The sequence below is a fragment of the Bos taurus genome, chromosome 4, assembly GCF_002263795.3.
Source record: "Bos taurus isolate L1 Dominette 01449 registration number 42190680 breed Hereford chromosome 4, ARS-UCD2.0, whole genome shotgun sequence".
Classification (NCBI taxonomy): Eukaryota; Metazoa; Chordata; class Mammalia; order Artiodactyla; family Bovidae; genus Bos; species Bos taurus.
In genome coordinates, this window is record NC_037331.1 from 31614644 (window position 1) to 31640740 (window position 26097).

General features: G+C 33.6%; 1 protein-coding gene across 2 annotated transcripts in view; it reads right to left on the reverse strand.

Annotated features, from left to right (window-relative positions):
* Positions 1-278: 278 nt before the first annotated feature.
* Positions 279-26097, reverse strand: part of HYCC1 (hyccin PI4KA lipid kinase complex subunit 1) — an 87351-nt gene continuing 61532 nt past the window's right edge. The window contains exons 8-11 of one of the 2 annotated variants that reach the window (XM_002686713.7): positions 24860-24976; positions 21830-21917; positions 21185-21344; positions 279-5007 (exon numbers count right to left, since the gene is read on the reverse strand). In XM_002686713.7, the coding sequence (XP_002686759.1) occupies positions 4433-5007; positions 21185-21344; positions 21830-21917; positions 24860-24976 (940 nt within the window). In that variant the 3' untranslated portion in view covers positions 279-4432. Of the gene's footprint in view, positions 5008-5804; positions 6099-21184; positions 21345-21829; positions 21918-24859; positions 24977-26097 lie in introns of those variants that run through there. The other variant, XM_059885821.1, reaches the window with a different exon arrangement.

Here is a 26097-nt window from a genome sequence, read left to right on the forward strand (position 1 = left end):
ACACATCTCATCCATAGGCCATGTAAAACATAAAGCCAAGAATGAAATGTCATTGTCCTATGGCTTACTCCCAAAAGCTCTCAATGACTCAACTCACCTAAGTCTTCTCCTTTAGTTTCTTCCTCCACATGACTTTTGCAAAATTTTATGATGGTTTTTTAATGAGTAAAGTGATCTGGAAAAAAATTTTTTTTCTGTTTTTATTTCAATAAAACAAGAGGCAGCACTGTTGTAAAAAGTATTATATATGGAGAACAATTACACAAATATACAAAACGTCAAAAAACTAAACTCCAGTTTATTTCCACAACCTTAAACAGGTAGGGAGCACATAAAAATATCCAAAGTCATAATTTATTCTTTAGGAATGTAAACTCTAGGAATACAATTAGAAACAAGTATATTTACTATGAAAAGATTAGTATCACTACATACTTAGAAGTAAAGATTAGAGGTACACAATAACAGTATGTGAAACAAGATCTTGAGTTTACTAGTAGAAACTTTATATCAAGACATTAATATTCTAGACCTCTACTATTAAAAAACACAAAAGCATCTTCTAAAATGTTCACTGTTAGTCTCTTTAGATATGCACAAGTTACAAAATACAGAAGACAATATACTTATATTCTCTGATGAAGAATTTATCAATATTAAATATAAATGTGAATAACTCAAAGCATTATATATAATTTTACTAAGCAATTAATCTAAAAGTATAAATTCATGCTAATCAAAGGACTAGAGAGTTAATTTTTTTTATCCAAAGATTGGGAAGACACTATTAATACACTAATTTTTATCTACAATGCTTAAGTACCCATCAAATTATTCTTTTTAAATGGCTTTTCAAAAAATTTTTTTTGCAGTTACATTATTTAACATACATATTTTCTTGATGTGCTTCCCTTTAATAAAGTGTAGACTTACAGTGCCTATAGACTCAAATGTTAAATAGCCTTATTTTAAATATTTGCTGAAAATTAAGTCTGAGTGTATTTTTCTTTATAATTTAAATGTAAAGGTTTCAACACTTTAATTTTATTCTTCCAAACAGGCAAAATCCCCTAAAAATGGGAACATTTTTATCTATTTTGGTTTAAAATTTTTATTTCCCTTTATTTCAACTCTTTTGTCTTTAAATGAATAATCTTCGCTAAGCAGTTACTTCATAATTGAAGAGAACAATGAAATATTGCTTTTTCAAAAACCACTGAAATCATTTAAGGACTAAGAATTTCTACTCTTCAAATCTACAGAGTTGCCTTTAAAAACTCCATGGTGGTATAACAAGGGATTCCAGGGTGCTCACCTGCCCTAGACAATCCCCTTAAGTCTTTGTTTCTCTCTCCACTTGGATTCCAAAAGGCAAAATCTGGCATCCAGCTTCACTAGAATATCCTAGGTAGTTGGGTATTTGAAGAGTGAGAGGTTGGGTAATTCGAAGAATCTTTTAGAGGTTTAAAATGTGGAATGGGACTACAGGGTCTACTGAGATCCTCTGAGCTATGGGGTACAAGGCCCCAGTTTTGTGCAGACTCCTTCTTGTGATAAAAGATATTACTCTGAATATATAGAGGTCTGTGATCAAATGGTCACGTCAGCATCTTCAGAAGAAAATGACCTACAAAAGCCACCCCAACTTTCAAATTTGGAAAAGTAAGAGGGACAAGACTAGTAGAGACAATTACAATTGTTAGTTAGCATTACCCAGTATTTATAATTGCTATAAAAATTTTCAAATGTATAATCCTTACTTGAAATAGCATCAAAGATACTACAAAAGAATTTTCTCATTAACACAACTCCATATAATCCCACATTCCAAAAAATCAACTGGTGAAAATTACTTGGAGCAAAAATTCAGAACCATTCCTTTGAATAATCCTTCAGGGTTTTTAAAAGAATAAACACATGCAGATTTGCTGTGCACTGTATAAAAGGGTGGTACCCTTTTCATACTTAAAACTGTAGAGCTCTGATTCCATTTTTAGTTATCAAAAAAATACAAAATGTTAACCATTTTTATTGTAAAAACAAATGGGATTCATTAAAGATTTAGAATTAGGGGACTTAAGTGAGTCAACACTATAAAAAATTAATTAGCTGTTAAAAACAGTGAAGATTATAGTATCCAACATATTTGATCTAGGGTTGTGAGACCACTGAGAATTCTAAATATTAGGTAAGTAATTTGTTTGCACTTTGATACTGTCTTTTCAAACTTTAATGTGCATAATAATCACTTGAGATCTTATTAAAAGGCAGGTTATGATTCAGTAGATCTAAGGTGGCTCTGAAATTCTGCCAATGCTCCTTACTGCTCCTCAGATCACAATGATCTAGAATAATACCAAAATGAGGTTCCATTACAACAGCTGAACATTAAAACCTGATCTCTTATTTGTGCTGGCTAATGTGTCCTCAAACTAATGTTTCCCAAAAACCTTCTACATTTCCTAAGCACCTTAACTTGCTTCCAATGCCAATCTTTTAAATTAGTTCTTAAGACTATTAAAGACTATTAAGATTGTTAGCAGCTATGCCTAGGAAAAATTCTTTGTTAAAGAATTACAAAAAGACAACACGAAATTCACAGTGATTGTACACAGGATTTAAATTGAACACAGGATTCTCAGTACATTAATATTTTGTCAACTTTCACTGTCCAGTTGACTTGACTTTTTTTTTTTAACTATAATGTATGCCAATAGATCTTACTTCATTTCTACCACTGGAACTAAAAATATCAAGTTCACTTATGTTAAAAACCATATTTTATTTAGGATTACTCAATGAAAACTAGTTAATGATTTTTGAAAAATTAGATTTAAAACAACAGCCAAAGTAGTTACAGTCAAAACTGTATTCATACTGTAAATACTTTAGCAGTCTTCAAGACATACAACTTTTTCACATATTTGAGCTCTGCATAAACAGGTACAAGATGAAAACTAGCATTTTCTGTGTGGCTATAGCTAAGGACTATGAATAAGGAAAACTGTGTACTAACCACTGAAAAAGGGACAGCTTCCTAGGTCTTCCTCCCCAGTAAACTTACTCTCTCATTCTCAACCCTGCTTTTTTCTCTCTTACTCTAGATTATAACTAAGCCTACTTGATTTAAAAGGAACCTCACCATAGCTGAAATTATCACCACTAGCAAATATCAAAATTTTTACATCCATCTGGAGGTCACATGATCCTCTATAGCTACATACAAGTTTGTTCAGCTTCTGTTAAATTAGCTTTTTGTTTTTGTTTTTTGGCTGGGGGCAACTATACTGATTATTCTTCGTATCTTAACAAGAACATTTAAAATAGGCCTGTTCAAAAAACAAGAAACACATTCAATATTTTTCATATTTAAAAATTTAAATTTAAGAACACAAACATAAATGACCTAAATTAGTTAGTACATAAATGTCTTTAGTCCATGTTTCACTATTTTTATTTTCTTTCAATGATATTTAATAGATGAAAAATTTACCTAATTTCCTTCATTTGTAGACAAACCATTCAATATGGTGAACACTGCTATCTTTAGAGCTGAGGTACAAAATTTACAGTGAAGTCTTCAATGATGTGTGCTCTCAATTATGGGAATCCAAACTAAGCAGTATTTCCAAAATCCAGCAGCAGGGTAAGCCAGCTTTATGGCCTATTACACCTTAGGAACTGAAAAGGATTTTCACCTGCTAAATCCAGATCAAACACTTCAAAATAACACATCTACTTGCAACCTGATTTTTTATATAAAATGTTCCAAATAAATGACGGCAATTCCTCTTCCCTTTCCCTGGAATCACATAATATTTTAGGGTACTGAGTTATGAGGCATTTTCCAGTGCTTTATATTACTGTTCTACTAATCTTCAAGATGATCTGGCTACAAACATTTTTATCAGGCACTTTTCATAGGAATCATTTTTGTTTTTTCACATGCCTGTTTTTCAGAGTGGCTTCCTAAACAGCCAGCTGTAAAATTCTTGGAGTTGTACCTAGCCTCATTCTTGAAAAAACAGTTTCCATACATGGATTCCCTTTACATTGAAGGCCAAACATATAGCTACCAAAATAGGAGTTATTAAAGAAAAAGATTCACAACCTTACAGGAGATGTAACCAACCTGATCACACAACCTGTAAAAATGTACTATCACAATGTCAATCTTAGGGCAACAGAAACAAGATTAAAAAAAAAAAGACTCAAGCCAAGGGGAAAAAATACAACCCAAGAAATAGCAAAAACATATTTCAACTTACTACAACCTAGACATTATTCCCTTCATAAAGTCAAGGCAGCCATCAGAATTTAAGACATCAGGGCTCCCGTCAGGAGCAGGGATGAAAGACGACCCTGGGAACTTGCGTGAAGAAGCCAAGTTGTATTTCCAGATTCACTGCTTACATGAGGAAACCCTTACAAATTAATCTGTGGACAAAGTAATGCTAATACTAGGAGGTCTCTGCTGACCTGCTTGATGCTTCATTGGAAGTTCAGTCCTTTCAGAAGTGTATATCAGCTTTTCTTCTTGGAGACTACAAGCAGAAAACCTATTGGCATCTGTCCCAGCCCCACAGCCGACAGCAGATGACGGGTTATGCGGCACTGAGACACCACTGACTTGTTCAAAGGATTTACTGAAAACACTGGCGGCAGTCTTAGCCAAACCATGACTGCAAGGTTTAGGCAGAGATTGGCTGGTTGTCAGCGTAAGTCTCTTTAAGGAGAGAAGCTCAAGATTCTCACTTTGGGCTCTCTGCGTTTGTTTTCGAACAAAGTGATCTTTGCAAGACTCCCCTGTAGTTTCTTTCTCTTTTCCTCCAGTTTTGTTTCCTCCTGACCGTCTCTGAGTCTTTCCTATACTTGTCTTGTTACTACAATTTTGACTAATGTTTGATAAACCCGATTGGCTGGTACTAGAGGCAGCCCTGGAATAAAATCCCTCGTCAACTTCGGATATCTCCATCAGTTCTTCTTGACCTGTTAATTCTGTATTTTCTAAACAAAGAAATAACAAGGGTTAATTAATATTAAACATTTTCAGTAATTCTTTTTTTTCATGATTAATACCAAATCAAATATACTTTAAATAAATTTTAGAATAATTTTAGCATAATATGTAAAGCAACAGACTACTGACCAAAATCAAAGGATAAATCAAAACATTCTATAAAATGTCAATAGTTTATCATTAAAATTAGAATAATTTAAAGTATATTAAATAAAAAAGCATGCCATAAGCCACACCCCACTGTGTTTTTAGAAAAGTTTTATTACTATTCATGCAAAGATCAGAGACAATTAGAAAAATACCACACAGTAAAACTAGGGGGTAAACTCTCCCCTAATAGCAAAGCAGTGTAAAGTCAAAGATTATACCAAAACACTTAAAAAAAAAGTTATTAAAATAGTTTAAAGACTTTTTTTCAAGGTTGCACTGCATATTCTAGATTTTCTTACTAAAAGAAAAATATATAGACATAAATATAACTACAAACTTGTTAAAATTCTTTATACATTATCTTCTATATCAAAGATGGCAAAAATACAAGGATAAAAAAGTAATTTTAGATCTCAAAACACAAGCAGTAAATTATTCTGGAAGCCATTTTCTGCCTCATTTTCATAACAATTTACTCAGAGACAGTATAGATATGACCATTCCAAAGAGCATTAAGTCATTGAGAAACTGTAGTACATAATTCATGCATTTAGATTAGACGACATGCAAAATTTTTGTGGCTGTGCAACTGTTGCCTAAAACATGCAGCAGTGACCCTTTGCCATGAATACCTTGGAGTGCAGCTATAAAGTGCTCTGCTAAAACTGCACTCTGCCAGGTGAGTTTATTCCATCCTCCATCATTTTTCTTACAGATTTTTGCCTCCTGATCTCTGGCAAGCCTTTGCTCTCAGTTCTAGGATCTGTGGCTGTTTCCTGTACACCCTGTATATGCTGGGCATCAATCTCTCCTAGTGTTCTGCCTTTTTCCCCATTCCCGGTTCTCTCTCCGGCCACATTTGTGACACTAATCTCAGGAATGACAAGGATGCCCAATTCAGTAGTATCATTATTGTTGTCAGGTTGCTCTAGAATTGAAGATGATAAGACAAAATGATGGCTGAAAACAAAACAAAACAAAAATGCAAAGCAAGAAAAGCAAACGATCCAAAACAAAAATTGGACGACTGAATTTTAAGTATTAAGCCAAATATATGCCCTGATGGAACTCCCATAATTTACAATACTCTGACAGTACTGGAGAAATGGGGTCATGTTCTTTAATTTCAAATGACAATGAAAAAACTCAGAGCATCATTTTATGTTCTGTATTTTTTCACACACACATTTGACATGGACTGTGAAACAGAAATTTTTTTATAACTTAAAATAGAATTTTTACTATTTTAAGATAATATTGTGACCACTTGAACTTATGTCAAGCCTTACGCAAGTTTTCAAGGATTTACAGCCAAAACTCTAGTTCCTTCCTGTCAACATGAGGAACCAAGCCATTTAGGAATTCTCCTTGCATAATCATTTTAATTAGATTATACTAAGTCTGCCTTAATAAACCATGACGTTGGAAAAATGCTTATTCACTTATATCATGGTTAGTACTATAGGTAAAGTTTTTGTTTCACACACCAATCATCTTGTATATTAGTAAATATTAATGCAGGTGTGATATAATTAAAATCTATTCCTTCAGACATACTAATTCCATAAATTTAGGCTAACTTGTAACAGTTCGTTACTAAACTGGAAATAAATAAAAATGGATTTGTAAAATCAAAGTGGCTATTGGTCCGTTATTCTGAAAATGGTAATCTGTAATTGAAACAATGAAACTCCTAAATAGTTAAAACTTGTAGACATTGTTTTGTGTCTCAAATCACAAAGCCATGGTTCATTTAAAGCTGTCAAGGAAATATCTGTAACAGATGGAAAAAAATAACATGAATATATCTACCATGGACCAGTAATGAAAGTTAAAGTTCAAAACAACATAAGACTATGTAAAACAGTATGCACTCTTTAAAAATGTAGAACACAAATCTGAGTGAGTGATGTTACCCAATACTTTCAAATATGTTTCATGATAGAACATCGAGCTCTGTGAATGGTGCTACAGCATGTGAAACAATAACAGGTAGAAGAATGGAGGCCGAGCCACATATTCCTATGGGTCCCCACTTTGCTGAGCATCTTGAAGAACTACTGATGCCTGGCTTTCACCCTTAACATTCTGATTTAAACAGTATGAGCTATGACCTGGGCATTAGGGTTTTATAAATTTCCCACATGACCAATGTGTGGCAAATTCTGAAAGATGGATGCCCTGAGTACTCCATTACCGAGCAGCAATATGCACCTCCAAGGGTTTTCAAAGCTTCATGTTGCCCTGGGCTGGTAGGTCAATATGTTGGCATATTAATTTTCCAATTACCTCGTGCTTCATACGGAGAAGGCAATGGCACCCCACTCCAGTACTCTTGCCTGGAAAACCCCATGGACAGAGGAGCCTGGTGGGCTGCCGTCCATGGGGTTGCTGAGCGACTTCACTTTCACTTTTCACTTTCATGCATTGGAGAAGGAAATGGCAACCCACTCCAGTGTTCTTGCCTGGAGAATCCCAGGGACGGGGAGCCTGGTGGGCTGCCATCTCTGGGGTCGCACAGAGTCGGACACGACTGAAGTGACTTAGCAGCAGCAGCGCTTCATAAACTTTTGACTGCATATACCCTAAATGAAATCCTTTCCTAAACTGGCCAGAGGATATCAGTGAGGTATTAATGTTTAACACACTGCTGCTTCAGCTTCCCTGACAGAATTCCTAAATAAGCCCATTCCCCATTGCTAAAAGCTGTCTTCAAAGTGAGGGCAAGTAAGATCTAATTGAAGTAAATGCCAGAGGCCACTGCAACTGAGAGTAAAATCAGCATGGCACTTGGTCACTTGGATGACAACCAAGACTTGTCCATTTATGTTGTAGAAGCAGTTTCACAACGAAGATCTATTAACAGGATCATTGCTGCTGCTGCTGCTAAGTTGCTTCAGTTGTGTCCGTGTCCGACTCTGTGCGACCCCAGAGACGGCAGCCCACCAGACTCCCCCGTCCCTGGGATTCTCCAGGCAAGAACACTGGAGTGGGTTGCCATTTCCTTCTCCAATGCATGAAAGTGAAAAGTGAAAGTGAAGTCGCTCAGTCGTGTCTGACTCTTAGCGACCCCATGGACTGCAGCCTACCAGGCTCCTCCATCCATGGGATTTGGAAAATCCCTGGGGTCGCACAGAGTCGGACACGACTGAAGTGACTTAGCAGCAGCAGCAGCAGTGATCTTGTTAATAGTTCTTTGTGAAACTGCTTCTACAACATAAATGGACAAGTCTTGGTTGTCACCCAAGTGACCAAGTGCCATGCTGATTTTACTCTCAGTTGCAGTGGCCTCTGGCATTTACCTCAGTTAGATTTTACTAGTCCAAAATAATTATAAATTGGTTTCTTATCCAAATTTTAACAAAGCCAATGATTACTAAAATTTAACAAAACTTTAAAAGATAACCATAAGTGACCTAACAGAATAGAAAACAAAGCTACCACACTGATTGGCACTTAATAGTTTTCTTGAAAGCATTCACATGTATTATTCAATTATATTCTCAAAACAATGTGCTGGTGTGCCTCTGGAAGCAGGCATTTTGATTCCCATTTACAGACAAGGAAACTGAAGATCAGAAACAGTTACAACAACTACTGTTTGGAGGACCTAAACCGTAGAATCTTTTGTTGACATCAAATGTCCATTCTAACATACTATAAATACTAACTCTTCAATTCATTAATGTCAATTTGAGTTAAATATTCTCTGACAAACATTTTTTAATTAAAAAAAAATCTTATTTGCCTAGATTCCTGGTCATTTCATAGAAAGCAAACAATTTACTTTGAACACAGAGCAAGATAAAATAAATCTCTAAGAAAACCTAAAGAAGTCAGAGTCTTCAAGGTTAATTTATGTTTTAAATTGGTTTTATTTTTTAAAAGACATCAGTGAAAATGCTGCTGCAATGGTAAAAATTTAGAATTTTGCAAGAAAAACTAGAAATGACAAGAATATTATATAAAATAGCACAAGGCAGTTGGGTTAGTAATCACATTTACTGGGGAAATGTAAAGATCTGCAGGCTAAGAAACAGTAATACTAATTTTTAAAAATCATCTAATTAAATGCTAAGTGGTAAGTGAGATATGTTCTTCCACAGGCAAAAATCTTTAATAGATTTATGTGTGCTTAGTCACACAGTCATGTCCGACTCTCTGTGGCCTCATGGACTGTAGCCTGCCAGGCTTCTCTGTCCATGGAATTTTCCAGGCAGGAATACTGGAAAACTTCCTACTCCAGGAGATTTCTCTGACCCAGGGATTGAAACCCACGTCTTGCATCTCCTGTACTGGTTGGCAGATTCTTTACCACTAGTGTCATCTGGGAAGCCCCAATTTATGTATATTATCACTCAAAAATGGTAAAAACCACAAAATTTATAAACTGTTTATTAAAGTAAATTCACAGAAAGAAAACCTAGGAATAAAAGAAGTATATTTCTCAGGACAATTATAGGATAAAGAAAGATAATTACAAAAAAAACAAACATCTGTTACATGATCTTTCTCTTATTTCTCCAACTTCTTCCCTATATAATTCTGTGACCCACTCCTCCTACACACAACTACTTATTGGTCTTGTTATTCCCTAGGCCTGGAACGCTCTTCCCCACATAGCTACATAGCTCACCTTCTTACTTCCTTCAGGTCTTTTTTCAAAACTACCCTTCTCAATGAAATCTCCCCTGATCATCCCATCGAGTTTCAATATTACCCATGTTTCATACACTCTCTTCCCTACTTTGTTTTTCTTCTTAGCACTTCATCACTTTCTAACCTACAATTATTTATTTATCGTATCTACCAGATGGAAGCTCCAAGACGTCAGGGATTCTTGTTTGGTCACTGCTGTATACCTTGTTCCCAGGAAAGTACCTTGCATTAAGTAAGTGCCCAATAAAATTTGTTTGATAAGTTGAACGAATCTCCAGTTATGAGATGAAATTATTATTAGAATAAATCAAGGTGTGGTGGTGGTGGTTTAGTCACTAAGTCATGTCTGACTCTTGCGACCTCATGGACTGTAGCACGCCAAGCTGCTCTGTCCATGGGATTGCCAGGCAAGAAACCAACTGGAGTGGGTTGTCATTTCCTTCTCCAGGGGATTTTCCTAACCCAGGGATTGAATCCACATCCACATCTCCTGCACTGCAGGCAGATTCTTTACTGCTGAGCCACTAGGGAAGCCCTAAATAAAGTTGAAAGAACACAGAAAAGACATGAGAAAGGTGAGAATGTGTTACTTGACTTGATAAAACAAAAAAATATCATATAGCTTAAAAGAATTTTTAGATGGCAAAGAAAAACATAGGCTCTTTGTTTTAGAAAAGTGTTGTATCTGCCTCTAAAGGTAGGTTTAAAAAAATGATTGTTCACATCAGAAAGTTATTTTTAAGTCTATAGTTTTAAGTCTATCCAGAGGATAACATAGATAGTTAAGAATTATTCTTTTTTGAAAAAGACTATAAAGGAGATGTTTTAAGGGAATACAAATGCATAAGAAAATAGAATCTGCTTAAAAGCCCAGAACTTAAAATTTTATGCAAAATGTGTCATGACTGTTCTATACCTATAAAAAACAATACTTACATTTGACTTCAAATAATTCGAAAAGTTCAAAAAACATCCAAATAAAAACTTCTCAGAGAATATTTTATTTGTATAACCTCTATAAATAGGTCACCTTCTCTCCATATACAGAAATGAGGAGAGTTAAGGGCATCGTTTCTCCCTACAAAATGTCTTCTGGCTTTGAGAGGGGGAAAAAGGTAAAAAAAATTGCAAATATCATTAAAGCTGATTATGAAAAGTTGTGATTTCTCTCATATACAGTTTTAGAATCTCAAATATCTATTCCATTATGTTGCTCATGAAACTCTTCATTTGAGCTTTAGGTTTTATTTTTTCATAGTTCCCCTTTTTACTGAAAGTGATAATTTAAATAAATGAACAATTTATTATTCACAGAATTTACACAAATCTATACCCAGACTGATTCACAAGTCTAAAGGAATCTGGAAAAAAACAAAAAAAAGAATCTGGTTATGCCCTAAGGCACTTGCAAATTTATTTGCAAAATCAATCAAAATCTGTACCTCAAATATCTGTATCATACAATTATTGACATCAATAAAGACAAGTATTTTAGAGTAGACCCCAGAAGAAAGTTATACACATTCTTTTATAAGATATATTTTAAGAGTCATAAAATACCTGAACAATTGCATACTATCCTGTCAGTTTAAAGTTTAAAATGTATTCTATTCAATGGAAGACAAATGTTTTCTATATTCATTAAGCTATTCATTGCAGTGTTATCTATAATAGCAAAAAGCTAGAAACAAATTATTTAGCATATTAAGGAAATGGTTAAGTAAATGATGGAATATCAGCTCAATGTAATATTATGTAGCCATTTAAATAACGGGACTCACTAGGAGAACTTGGGAAAATATTGGACAAGCCTAACTGAAGAAAGCAAAATATAAAAAATAATTTAAAGAGTATAACTATGAAAAATACATATACATATGGAAAAAAACTGTAAAACGTCAATTTTTTAAGTACCAGGACTATAAGTGAATATTCCTCTACCCAGTTTACTATCATGTTATTGCACTGTTTTTCAATAAAATAAGGAAAAAAGAAATTGCTCAGTCTACAGTATAAATTTATCATTTATTCACTCATTCATGCATTCAACAATTTACTGAGCCCCTATTATGTACCAGACACTGTTTTAGACTCTGGGGATACAGTGGCCAACCAGACAAAGACACTGCCCTCACAAACGGGAATTAAGCAAACAAGAGAATTTTAGATAGTGGAAAATACAATGAAGACATGAATAATGGAAAAGAGTAAGCAGGGTAGTAAAGAAGAAAGTCTACTTTAGATGGACAGTCTGGGAAGAACTTTTTGAGGAAGGGATGTTTGAGCTGAGATCCGAATGATGAAAAAGCACTGACTACACAATAATCTTGGTGCTGGCAGTAAAAAATCTGTCTCCCAACACAGGAGACGTAATAGATGCAGGTTCGATCCCTGGATCAGGAAGATCCCCTGAAGGAGGGCATGGCAACCCACTCCAGTATTCAATTTGCCTGGAGAATTCCATGGACAGAGGAGCCTGGCGGGCTATAGTCCATAAGGTGGCAAAGAGTCAGACAAAACTGAAGAGATTTAGCAGGCACACAACAGTCTGGAGGAAGACAGTTTAAGCTGACTCTTCTCAAAATCATCAAAGCTCAGCTCAAACGTCCCCAATTGCTACTATGAAGCCCCCAAGGTAGAAATGTCTTAGTGGGTTGAAAGGTTAGAAGGAAAGGTGAGAGTGGTCTTCAAGTGAGGTCACAGTGGGAGGTAAGGTGTCACTAGGGCCACCTATGCCATAATGTTAGAGCTTAGACTTTGTTCTGACTGCAATAGATAGCTATTGACAAGTATAGAGATAAATTACTTGGGTACTCTATTAGCATTCTTTATTAAAGAAGTCACATTTTACACAAAATATTGAGCACAAAGTGTGTCCTGGTTTAGAAAAAACAGCAATGTAAAAATCCACAGATTTGCAAGGCAGATTAGAGGAAAGGAGAGCACTGACATAGAACCACAGAATAAGGTGCTGGCAGTTAAGAAGGTGCTGCACTCTGAGCACGGACATGAATGAAGACTGAGATTTAGTAATCTTAGTCCTGAAGCCAGAAGAATTTCCAGATAAGAGAGCAGCCTGGGTTACACAGAAAAACACAGTCTGGACCACAACAATTTATTTATGGACACACTGGTTAGGAAATATTATCCACTTTCTTAAGTAAAGAATAGTCAAGTCTTTAACTTGTTTTTATAATTCTCCTTATCGAGGTAGATTCAATCACTCTCAGTAACTTTTTCTGTCATCTTTATTAAGTCTCAAGTATTAAAACAAAAAAACTCTGTGAGAAATGCAATACTGCTGCTGGATCAGGTGAGTCCTTCATGATTAAAGTTCCTCATAACCAGACAGGCCAAAAACAGATAAGGAATATCTACTACGAAACTACCTATAAAATCTTATTTCTTTCTCCATGTACTGCTTCTGCTGCTGCTGCTAAGTTGCTTCAGTTGTGTCCGACTCTGTGCAACCCCATAGACAGCAGCCCACCAGGCTCCCGTCCCTGGGATTCGCCAGGCAAGAATACTGGAGTGGGTTGCCATTTCCTTCTCCAACACGTGAAAGTGAAAAGTCAAAGTAAAGTCGCTCGGTCGTGTCCGACTCTTAGCGACCTCATGGACTGCAGCCTACCAGGCTCCTCTGTCCATGGGATTTTCCAGGCAAGAGTACTGGAGTGTGCACCAAATGCTACTTAAAAGGTGGGGGGAAGAGGTAGAGCTCAATAATAAATAACAAAATAAAAAATAAGTTCCTTAACTACAACAAGAATTATATAAGGCCTCCTTAGTAAAAAATGTAGAACATAATCGTTTACAAACAACCGTTTCTGTCTCATAAGACCAATAATTTTAAATACCCTGCTTCTCTGTATAGAAAATTATTTTACTTTATTTTATCTAGAAATAAATTAAGATTTTTTTGTTTTCATCTAAAGTTGGCCAGGATTCTAAGACTACTATCTTTCTCTTTAAGTCTAATTTCACATATGTCAATTGTTTTTCAGTTCTCTGGTTAATATGTCCTTTTTCCTTGTGTCACCTAATATTGCCCAATATGTTATTTTGTCTTTCATGAATAGAAGGTCAATATCAAAAATGTCAGTTAAAATTCATGCAATGCTAAGTCTGGTCAGAAGGAAATGCTTATTTTTGGTCCAAATGTTTTACCATCTACATCAGGAAAGCAAAGTTTTCTCCTCAAATAGCATTTTAGAATCTAAAAATAATAGAGTTTCTCAAAATGATTTCTTTTCTAAATTTCTTTAATAAGTATAAACAACTTTTAAAATAAAAACATAAGTATTATAAATATCTAACTGCAAATGCAGAATTCCAATAGCCAATTCATTAAAGTTTGCTACTTTTGAATTTAAAATTACCATTTCTGCATTTTTCAAAATGCTTTTATAATTATCAGCAACTTTGTTTTTCCCCAAATGATTTACACATAAAATCATAAAATCTGATTCACAAAATAAATGTTTCATTCCAAGATTTATGGCATTTACCTTCTGCACTATCTAGAAAGACCAGCTTAAATGTTTTAAATAATTTTTAATGATATTTAACTAAAGTATATCTTTTATAATTATTCAGATTTGTTCATTAGAAAGTTATTACTCTATTTTTATTAATATATAATAGAAATTTATTAACATTTTAAAAATCAATAACCAGGTTTTAAAAATAAATGGTTTTAAATAAACTATTTTCCAACATGAACTGCATCTTTTCTATTATTCCATTTCTTTTCTCATCTAATAAGTTAGTACTAAACCTCTGAGCAAATTGAAATGAATCACATTTTTTTGGTCATTTAAAAAAACATAATCATAGTTTATCTTTGAATTCTGGCATAATTTAAACTCATTTAAATACCTTAATATCCTTTAAATAGAAACTTAATGCTGGAAATGTAACAACATGAAACTTCACTTTCTTTAGATCCAATCTATGTGAACTGTATTGTGCTTCATTTTTCACATAAACATTCCATGTGTGTGTGTGAAGTCGCTCAGTCGTGTCTGACTCTTTGCGACCCCGTGGACTGTAGCGCACCAGACTCCTCTGTCCATGGGATTCTCCAGGCAAGAATACTGGAGTGGGTTGCCATTTCCTTCTCCAGGGGATCTTCCCAACCCAGAGATCGAACCCAGGTATCCCTCATTGCAGGCAGACGATTTATCCTCTGAGCCACCAGGGAAGCCATATAATAAACATTCCATATAATTAACTAAATACTCTAAAATTCTCAGGGTACTGATTTGATATCACTAAGAAGGCTTAAAAATAGACATCGTTCTTTCAGGTTTTTTTGATGTGGACCATTTTTAAAGTCTTTATTGAATTTGTTTCAATATTGCTTCTGTTTTATGTTTTGAAGGATTTCTTTTGGCCACAAGGCATTTGCAATCTTAGCTCCCTGAACAGGGCTTGAACCTGCACCCCCTGCATTGGAAGGTGAAGTCTTACCTACTGGACCACCAGGGAAGTCCCTCAATTCTTTTTTACTATCTAAAGCTTTGTACTCTTGGATCTCCTAAGTCAAAATAATGAAATTCAATATTATAAAAATAAATCACTTAACATGTGCCAGGACCAAAAGTAGGACAAAATTGAAAGAATCTAGACTATAAATATCACTTTTACTGTTATACTTACTTGTTGCAAACAGCTCTAATTGTACATAAATGAGAATATAAGTTCAATATATTCTATTTACATGTGAATTTGGAATGCAGACAGCAGGTATTGAAACAACATTCTAAAAAATCCTTACTGTAATGTGATATATTTCTGTAATGGTGATATAAATGTCAGATAATATGAGTTTGAGTACTAAACTTCAGGGTTATAGAAATTTAAAAAAATATCATTAAACTGATTGTTACTATTATATCAGATATGTATCACATATTGTATCATATATGTATCACATATTTTTTGTCTGATATACTCAAACTCAACATGTTTGTCTCAAATTGAGGAAAGTCAATGAAAGAGTTAATCAATCACAGGATCATTTGAATAGCAAGCTTGCTAATAAAAGCTTATCAAGAATACTACTGTGCAGTTAATAAAATAAAGCAAATAGTTTTTAATTAATAAACAATCAGGCTTTATGTAGTGTTTTAAAACATACCAAAATGCTTTTCACTGACTTGTCTCATTTATATCACAAATGTACTAGTGGAAAATGGTAGGAAGTAATAAAAAATTAGGATTTCACTAGATAAGACTTCAGCTGATAACAAGCTGGCAAAAATTATAAGTACTCATTATTTGCAACTATAACTTAGTTAGGGGACTTCTATGAATGGGTATTTCAATACCATTTTAAAAGAAAGGAGGAAAGTTGATTGCATTGTTCCAAGTATAGATAATTTTAAAAAATGGAAGAGTGAGTCATAATGGTGGTGGTGGGGAAACAGACAAAAAAAAAAAAGAAATTAAATTTGCTCTGGAAGAGGAGAAGGAATGGAAAAGTACAAGGAAATAAATAAGTATAAATTGTAGAGAATTATTCAGGGATTTAAGAAATAGGACTCATAGCTGAAATGGTAGACAATGAAAACAGCTTCAGAAGCAACATTTAAGAATAACTATAGACAAGAAGCATTATTATAAAGAAATACCTTCAGCTTTTCTTTTAGCTCTGTTTTTTAAAAGTAATAAGCATTTAAGAAAATAAAACTGCATTTTTATTATTAATTAAAAAAATTAATTATTTCACAGTTTTACCTTTATTACTGGAATTTTCATTTGATTCTTGTTATGCTCATAATCTACTCACATTCTTCTCTTACCTTACTTAATGCTTTTAAAAATCTTTTTTCTGTTATTATCATTCTCTAATTGCATTTTACTTTCAAATTATGACTTCTAAATAGCCCTCAATCTGTAAGTGGCTTGAAAATATAGGTTTAAAAATTACACACTAAGTAAAACACAGTATGTTTGAAAGAATGAATAATATATATAAATAAAGCTATTAATTATGAAACTATGACCCTTGAACGTCAAAAGCAGCAATTCTACATTATAATTTTAGTTTCCAAACATATGTATTGACATGGAATTATAAATTCATTAAAACTTTCTCAAAAATTTATACACAGAATTTCAAAAGTCTGAAAACACAGCATTAAGTTATGCCTCATCAGTACAATATCAAAGAAACTAAATGAAAAGTGGGGAAAATCAGGCAAAGATGCCAATGGTCAAACATGGTCTCTCCAAAATAATACATCAGCAGAAACTAACTTTTCTTTAAAAATCATTCTCTTTAATCACTGTCTCATCAAAATTAGAGTGACAGGGCCTTGCAACATCTCTCTTGCTTGGAGTGTTGATTGTTGGGAGGATAAAGAATGTTGATAAAGGGTAGTGGTCAGAGGGTATACAGGAACCTGTACTTTCTACTCAATTTTGTTGTGAACCTAAAACTGCTCTTGAAAAAATAAAATCTATTAATAATAATAATAATTTAAAAATTGAAATTGCCAAAATATAACTCTAGAAATTTGGGTTGTTATTTAACAATAATAAGGTCATGGCAAGAGATATATGTTCTGAAATGTGTGGAAATGCTAAAGCTAAAGCAATTTTTTGTTTTCCAAAAGAATGCTTTCCATTAATATATATATAAATTATAGATAAATTCTTAACTTTGGGAAGCTTCAGAGAATACTGAAATACATTCAAAAAGAGTGCAGAAAAAAACTTTTGAATGCAAATGATTAAAAATGTTCAAACTTAATGTCATACTAAAATATGAATTGGTTTTAGCTGTAAAGATACTTTTTATTTGTTGTTACAAACAAGAAAAAGAAAATATGTGATTAAGTGCTCCAATTTAATGTATTTGTTTGCATGAGCAATTTTTGGTGACTCAGCTATGCAAACAAACAAATACATTTATATGGCTTAATTACCTATATTTTTTAATGAAATAGGGAGATGTAAAAAAAAAAAAAAAAAGAAAATTCTGACTGACCACTTCGGAAACCTTATTCACTCCTGCCCCTTTTCTCCCCAGCTAGGATGGAAAATGGAGAAAAAAGAAGAGAGGCAATAAAGAAAGACATAAATATGGAAGCAACCTAAACATCCATCAACAAATGAATAAATAATGAAAATGTGATAGGTTATTTATTCATAAAAAAGAAGGAACTCCTGTCATTTGCAACAATATGGATAGACCTTAAGGGAATTATGCTAAGAAATAAGTCAGAGAGAGAAAGACAAATACCATGTGAGCTTCCTAATATGTGAAATATAAAAAACAAACAAAAACTCTGAACTAGATACAGAGAACAGAGGTGGGAAATGGTAGTGGGTGAAATGGGTGAAAATGATCAACAGATACAAACTTCAAGTTATAAAAACATAAGTCATGGGATGTAATGTACAGCATAGTGATTATTCGTTAAAAATAATACTGTATGGTGTATTTTAAATGTTGCTTAGAGAGTAGATCCTACAAGTTCTCATTATGATAGGGCAAAAGGTAATTATGTGTGGAAATGCATATTAACTAGATTTACTTTACTGATCAGTTCACAATGTATTCATATATTGATGCCTGTCTGTATACCTGAAACTATGTTACATGTCAATTATATCTCATTTTTAAAATAAGAAGAAAAAGGGAAGAGATCCAAGAAAAGAAAAAAGAAAAAGAACAACTGCTTTCTTCTTTCCCAGCATTGGCAATAACAAGGGAAGAAGCAAGGAGAAAAAAAAATATTCCTTAACATTCATGTTTCATGTCCCTTCTCCTACCCCAACCCTCATCATCACTGAGTTAAAGTTGCATATTCCATGTTCCTACCATGTGATACAGTTCAGGGTCTGAGAAGAAATCCTTCCTTCTGGGAGGGTTGGTGTTGGAAGGGAATGATACAGATATAGGTGGAACACAAAACACATTTAGCATTCTAGAAACAAACTCTGAATGTGTTTTCACATAGTCATAAACCAACCTTACAGTCTACAGTGCTATGCTTTAGAACCATTATGAGACAGAAAGTCTTTTGTGGATCACCCTGGAATCCACAGGCCCTTTTACATTGTTTCTGTAAAAATTAATGTATAAATAAAATTCATTATAATTTATATATAACTCATATGTGAATATAATAAACATAATCTATACAAACACATTTAATTTAAAAATCCATTTACAAATTGAGAATTATCTACATATTTAATAACTATAGTAAAGATACCTATCTTCCCAACAAGAAGCCAGTATCAGCTAGAGCCAGAACAATGATGAGGTGTTCAGATAGGAATCAGGACCATGGTAATAGAAAACAGAAAGGCTTTCAACTCAGCAAAACAATGAAAAATACTGCTCTAGGAAGGAAAGCCAAGACTGCTCTAAAAAGGGAGAATGTAATCTACCTGTGGAGATAAACAAGGACCTTGGCCTAGGAATATTTTAGAGTCCACTGGATAAACAGAATTCACACTGAAGATGAATGGTCAACAAGACTAAGCTATATTCTGTTTCTGCTACATGCATCTGACTTGCTTTTCATAGTGCATTCTCTTCTAAATCCTCATCCTTGACTTTTTTGTTATCATAAATAGGAGTTGCCCAAGTGCTAGAGTTGTGAAGGTTGAATAAATGTAGTAAGAAAGGCTGGAGCCTATGAGGCTGGAGCCTTAAGACACTGTGCCAACCCTTCAAGTGGTAGCCAAAATAAAATCTGGAAGATATGTAAGAATCTAGTGCATACAATATATTCAAGTAGTCTTTTCTTGTTTTGGTAATTTACTGCTATACAATATTTCTGAAAAAATGGTTTCTATTTTATTGCTGGGTATACATCTTATTTCGTTAAATGCATTTATGGACACATATGCAAATCTTCTCTTTCACATGTACATATATACAAATACAATTAAGCATTAAAACTTCAATATTTCACATTTTTAACTACAAGACCTATATTTTTCCCCCCTAGTTCCCAATATGTCCACCTAAATAGAAAGAAGCAACAGTGGAAAAGGAATTAAAATTCATCCTTGTATTTCCTGTAGTGGTAGTTTTTGAGCAATTATGGCCACAATGGATCCATATGATCTGGTTCATCGCCTCTGTGCCTATTTTCACCTATTAGTGCCCAAACAAAAAACTGACCTCTAGGGTAACATGGTGATATCTAATTAAATGACTTTCTATTTGTAATCTAGTCAAACTGTAGCATAAATTTCACTGAAGAAACTGATGTATGTTTAGACCCTATATTTTAAACAACAGCAGAATTTGCCTTGATAATGGCAAACATATTTCCACTTTTTTGTGCCTTCCTAAAGGACCTTCAGGAATTTATCACACTACTTTAAAAAAAGAAAAGATTGAAAATGATCATTGGTTAAGTTGGAGAATTCCATCATCTTTTTTTTTTTTTTTTGGACATACAGCCTTCTAGATTCCCTGCATAGAACAATGGTGACTGCTATCAACTTTCTATTTCATAGTGAATCATGGCACTTTTGCATTTTCTCTATAGATATCATAGAGACAACTGGAACTATCAAATATACTAAAGGAGCTACCATTTTCATTGCAGTTTGTAGGAAGAAGAAAACAGAGAGTGGATTTTGTTTTACACCAATACATATGCTTGCTTGGGGCAAAGAAGCAGCTTTCTGTTTCCCATTCTGTGGTTAACTTCTAGGTAGGAGGAGGGTTATAAAAAGAACAAGAAATCAAATAAAAAATAAGGTATGAGAGAAAGTAGAGTGATGGAAAGCACTGAGAAGGTCATGGTAAATAGAATTAACTTCCAGTAGAATTTTTAAAGAATAAAATGAAGCAGTCAAGAACGAATACTAAAACAAATAATCTTGCAAGAAAATTAACTTCCAGAATATAGAAATATCTAGAGTTGGATCAATACCATAGGATTCTTTACTAAGACTTTCAGAAGAAAATGTTTAAGTCCCTATATTATAATTGTTCTATTCTAGTATAGAAGTATACCTGCTAAAGAGTTCAAAAATCAAGAACATTAAGGAATATTTGCAAGCAGTTGTGAATAGAAACCCAAAATATATTAATAATTGAAACATGTATTTCCTACCATCCTATTGTGTTGAAATAAAATTTAAAGCCAAGTCAACATTTAAATAAATTTTCATCCATACATGTAACATAAGGGGCTCTATTTTCTTACTGACTGCCATTCACGGATAGTAAATGAAAAGTTAAAGGTCAACAGCTCTTTCTTCCATGCCACCATAATATTATTTACTAAATTTAGAAGTTACAGCACCTTAAGTACAGAGAAGAAGAGGATAGTACTAACAATCCTCTAATCTGAAGAGTGTTTTATTTCTTACCATGTCTTTTCCACCTGTGACCTCTTATTGACATGCTGGTTACTGCATTTCTTGATATTCTAGAGGAAGTTGGTGTGATCTCAACTTGAATACACCTTGTACCCTCCTTACTAGATCTCATGGCACCGTGAGGCAACGAAGCTTGTATTGCATTGGCAACCTAAGAAGGAAAAATATAGTTTAAGACTGTCATTGAATAGATGTATTATTATACTCAGATAAAACAAGATGCTAAATTTTATTAGGTTTTTAAAAAGAATAACTCCTCCAAGATATATCATGATACATAAATCCTCTAAATTAAGGAGTAAGAACAAAATTCACAGTTAAAAATGTATGTGATGAAATTTAAAATTCCAAAATATTACATTATATTTCCTAATGCTAATTAATAAATGCAGCTCTAGCATGTTAAAGAAAGCATTCTTACATATATGAAAAGAACTATCAGGCTAAGAAGTTAGCTTAACGAAAATTTCAAATTATATATACCTTTTTCAAGTATAAAAGTTCTCTATTACAACAGAAGCATGAATCATTGAGTATTAATAATGTATTAATGCACTACAAATGGCTTCTTAATTTATAGTTTTAAGCTGAGAAATTTTAAATTATGAAATTTACATAAGTAAGTGAGGCACCTACCAGCAATGGCTCTGGATATAATTCTAGCTGGGCTCTGTATATAATATCATCCAATGCTTTTTGAGCTAGATCCCATTCTCCATTGTAACTATAAAATTAAGTAAAGTATAATTATTTTAAATTAATTCTATATGAATTAAGATATAATGAGAAACTTTATCTTTAATGAGGAAAATAATTGATCATATTAGTACACTTCTTAGCATTCTACCCTCATTAAAAATGTTTGTTTAATCTTTGAATTCCTTTCAATTATATCTGAAAGTCTATTAACAGAAAATTTTATAGATGTACATTTCTTCTCTAAAGAACATGTCTATTTATAGAACATGTACCCAAAAAGCTAGGCATTTCAAAGCATTTCATGCTTTCAACGCAAGTCAGAGCATAATAAATTATATACCTTGGAATAATGTTCAGAACACTTTATGGTCAAATTACTCTGTAACTCCCACAGTTTTTAATGAAAATCTACAACTACTGTGGCTTGCAGAATCCTAAGTAGTTACTTCTTTGCATTCACATAGTCAGTTAAAAGTGTATATGATATATGCTACATGTATCACAGAGATACTAGGGGGAAAAGTGTGTGCGGATTAATTTTCAGATATGGTGAAACCATTTCTAAAAATTGGCTCAATGATGGAATGGACAGGGAAATAATGGCTTCCTCATATGATAACAAAATAAGAGTGTGAATTACATCAAGAGTACAAGTGAGGCCTAAAAAATGGAAGGAGCATTGCTCTCACCCTAAACACAAGATACAGCCAAGTAATCTAAAAAATCATAACTTCTCATGAATGCAACAAGGAGCTATGGTCACAGGGCAACCAAGTAGCCCAACACTCAACAGCAGTCAAGTGCCCCTGAGGAGAGTCAGGCCACAAATGCAGGTGGGTAAGAGAAATCCAGCTAAACTTTTCAACAAATTCCTAAAAGCCAGGTGTGGGCCAGACAAGAATACAGAAACTCTGGAAGTAGATACAAGAGGATTCATACCCACTCATTAGCTCTTCTCCAAAAATCACATTTAGGCACTCATAAGAAAAGCTAAGCACAAAGCAGGGAACCAGAGAACGCTGCTCTTGGCAGTGTAGGCCTGAAGGAAAAGAATGGCCACCACAGTCGAAAAGGCACTAAGGGCCAGCCAGACCCTTTCAGTAGAACAAAAGTTAAAAGCCTTTAGGGAAGACCAGCAAACCATTTCACCCCAAGGGCAGAGGCAAAGACCAACTCTGGCTGTGAAGGGGAGAAAAAGAAAAAAACTCTACCTGCAGGGGAGAGTCAGGACCACTGAGGATCTCCTACCCTGATAAGCAAGGACTTAAGGCCTGCTTAGAAATGAGACTAGACCAAAACACCAGAAAATACCACTTCCTCCTCCCCACCGAACAGGCTAGTACATATTTAGAAACATGCAACAGCACTCTGCTGCTAAAGGAGAGGCAAGAACATGGAGAGAGACCCTCTCTGAGGTACAGACATACCGGGAAAGCTGAAAGGATAGAGCAAGAATATTAAGGAGAAACTCTCCAGCTGTAAGTACCAGGTAACATAAAAGGAATCTGAAGTAGATGGTACGATATAGGTAACCATGCTGCTGCTGCTGCTGCTAAGCAACAATGAAATCCAGTCCCAGCTCATTCCTGTCTATAATAACTCTACTAATATACTAGAAAAGAGGCATATCCATTTCTAGGCATAAATAATATTTACCTCAGTCTCTACTGTTCTACTCGTGAACAAAATGATGGTCAAATAGTACAAAGCACACAAAAAGCCAAAAGCAAAACAACCCACTGTCAAGAGACAAAGAACAACAGAACCGAATTCAAATGCTACAGTTACTGGGGGAAATGAAATAACTAAGATTAATATATTAAAGTCTCTAGTGGAAAAGAGGGGCAACATGCATGAATAGATGGATAGTTTAGCAGAGAGAGGAACTATAAGAAAAAGCCAAATGAAAAGGCTAGAAATAAAGAATGCGCTCAGTGGGCTTATTAGTAGATTTAACACAGTCAAGGAAAGAATCAAGGAACATGAAGACATATCAACAGAAATTACTCAATCAGAAACACAGCCAAAAAGAGAAAAAGTAAAATAGATCAGAACATCCAAGAGCTTTGGAACAATATTACCGGTCTAACACAAGTCAACAAAATTTTTCCTAAAGGGCCAGATAATAAATGTTTTAGGTTCGTGGGGTCAGCTCTGTCACTGTAACACAAAAGCAGCCACAGACAATACATAAACGAATGTCACTGCATTTCAATAAAACTTTTTTCTTTAAAGGGAGCAGATCAGATTTGGTCCAAAGATCATAAATTCTTCCTTCAGTTACGAAGCTCATAACCAGGACTTCCCTGACAGTCCAGTGGTTAAGACTCCATGCTTCCCCAACACAGGGGACGTGGGTTAGATTCCTGGTCAGGGCACTAAGGTTCCACAAGCTGTGTCGTGTGGCCAAACGGAAAAAAAAAAAAAGGAAGAAGTTTATAATCTACTGGGGAAAATTAGGGTATCAAGTGAATATAACATATATAGTAAGAGAATTATAAAGTAAAAGATCAGGTTCAAGGAAAAGTATTAACACCTAAAGCAACAAACAAGATATCGTTGATTTTAAAAATTAGCAGCATATTCATAATAAACTTTGTGATAAAAAAGACTTTAAGATGTCAATAATTAAAATTTTCTGGAAATGGAAAAAAGATATTCATTAGGGAAAAATGCTATTTGGAAATTACAGCAAAAAAAAAAGTAATGACGAAAGAAATTGTGAGTGTATTTAGGTATCAATAATTTTCATTCTGTCCTTTAATTAAAGACAACAAAGTGTTTAGTTGGTTACAAATTCTTTAGAATATTAAAAGATTTATTTTAAATAATAAAACTTATTAGGATATTGATTCATATTTTCACAAAAATATGCTGATTATTGAGATTATAATACAGTAACAATAAAATAAGACTATAGTTTTCCAAAGAGATTAAAGGTTAACTTTGTATATGAAATAAACTTACAAGGCAAAATAAATTCCTGTTAACATTTGCACCATGAATCCTGAAGAAACAGGTACCCTGCTACTTATACCTTTGTATTTTCTTACATGTTGCCGAGGATATCCACAAACACAGATTCTAGAAAGACCAAAATAAATATATTTGCAAAATTAGTAAAAATATAGATAATATATTTTTTAACATCTGTAAGTTAACAATGTACAAGGTATGCTCTCATTACAAACCAAATAGCAATGAAACAAGGAATCTTTCAAAACAGAACATTTGTCTAGAACATTTTCCTGAGGAAGTAAGACTAGAAAAAAGTGTAGAAAGCTAGGGGTATGTTAAAATATAAGTGAACTAGATTCTCAGAGTTAGTTCACTAATTCTGTTCAATCATTATTATTGATCATATTATTAATGATTTTTGGTTATCATAAAAAACATGAAACTCAGTGCTATTTAGCATGAATAGATCAGTGATAAGATCCTCTCTATTCCTGACAAAGTTCTTGACACAAACTGCAGGCTCCAAAAAATTATTCTAAAATTATACTCAAACTTCATACAGTACATCTTAATAAATTTCAGATGGACTGAAATTTGTTAAAATACCATAAATAAAACATAAAATACTAGTTTTCACATGTCTAAACATGACACCAAAGGTAGAATCTTACAGACCAATAGATTTTACTAACATTTTTGAAAGAATCTACAATAAGCATTAGTCTTTAGTAAAGAATACTTAAAGAGTATTTAGTTTAGTAAATACGCAGCCACCTCAAAGTCTAACCCTGGGGACAGAGAATAAACATGTTTTGAAAGTCAATTTAAATGACAGGGAAAAAATTATAAACACATGTATCCTATCCCATTTTGTAACAAACAAGTAGGTGAAAGGCATGTATCACTGTAAAATAATCATATACAAGGACACAGAGTTTTCTATTTTCTTCTCTATATTTTTATGTATTTTCTAATTCTATAATCCACATGCACTGCTTTTAAATAAACACTAAGCTTCTATCTCTAATAAAATTGGAAACCAGTTGTTTTCTCATAATATGGTGTGACTGATACAACACAGCCCTCACTTTTTTTTTTGCTTTATTATCTGATTTAATATTTACTTTATTATTCTTTCTTGAGATATAGCCATATTATTTCAAAGATATACCATAAAATGTTTGGATATTTGTATATATGGCATACTGATCACATAATAAGTCTAGTTAACATCCATCACACACAGT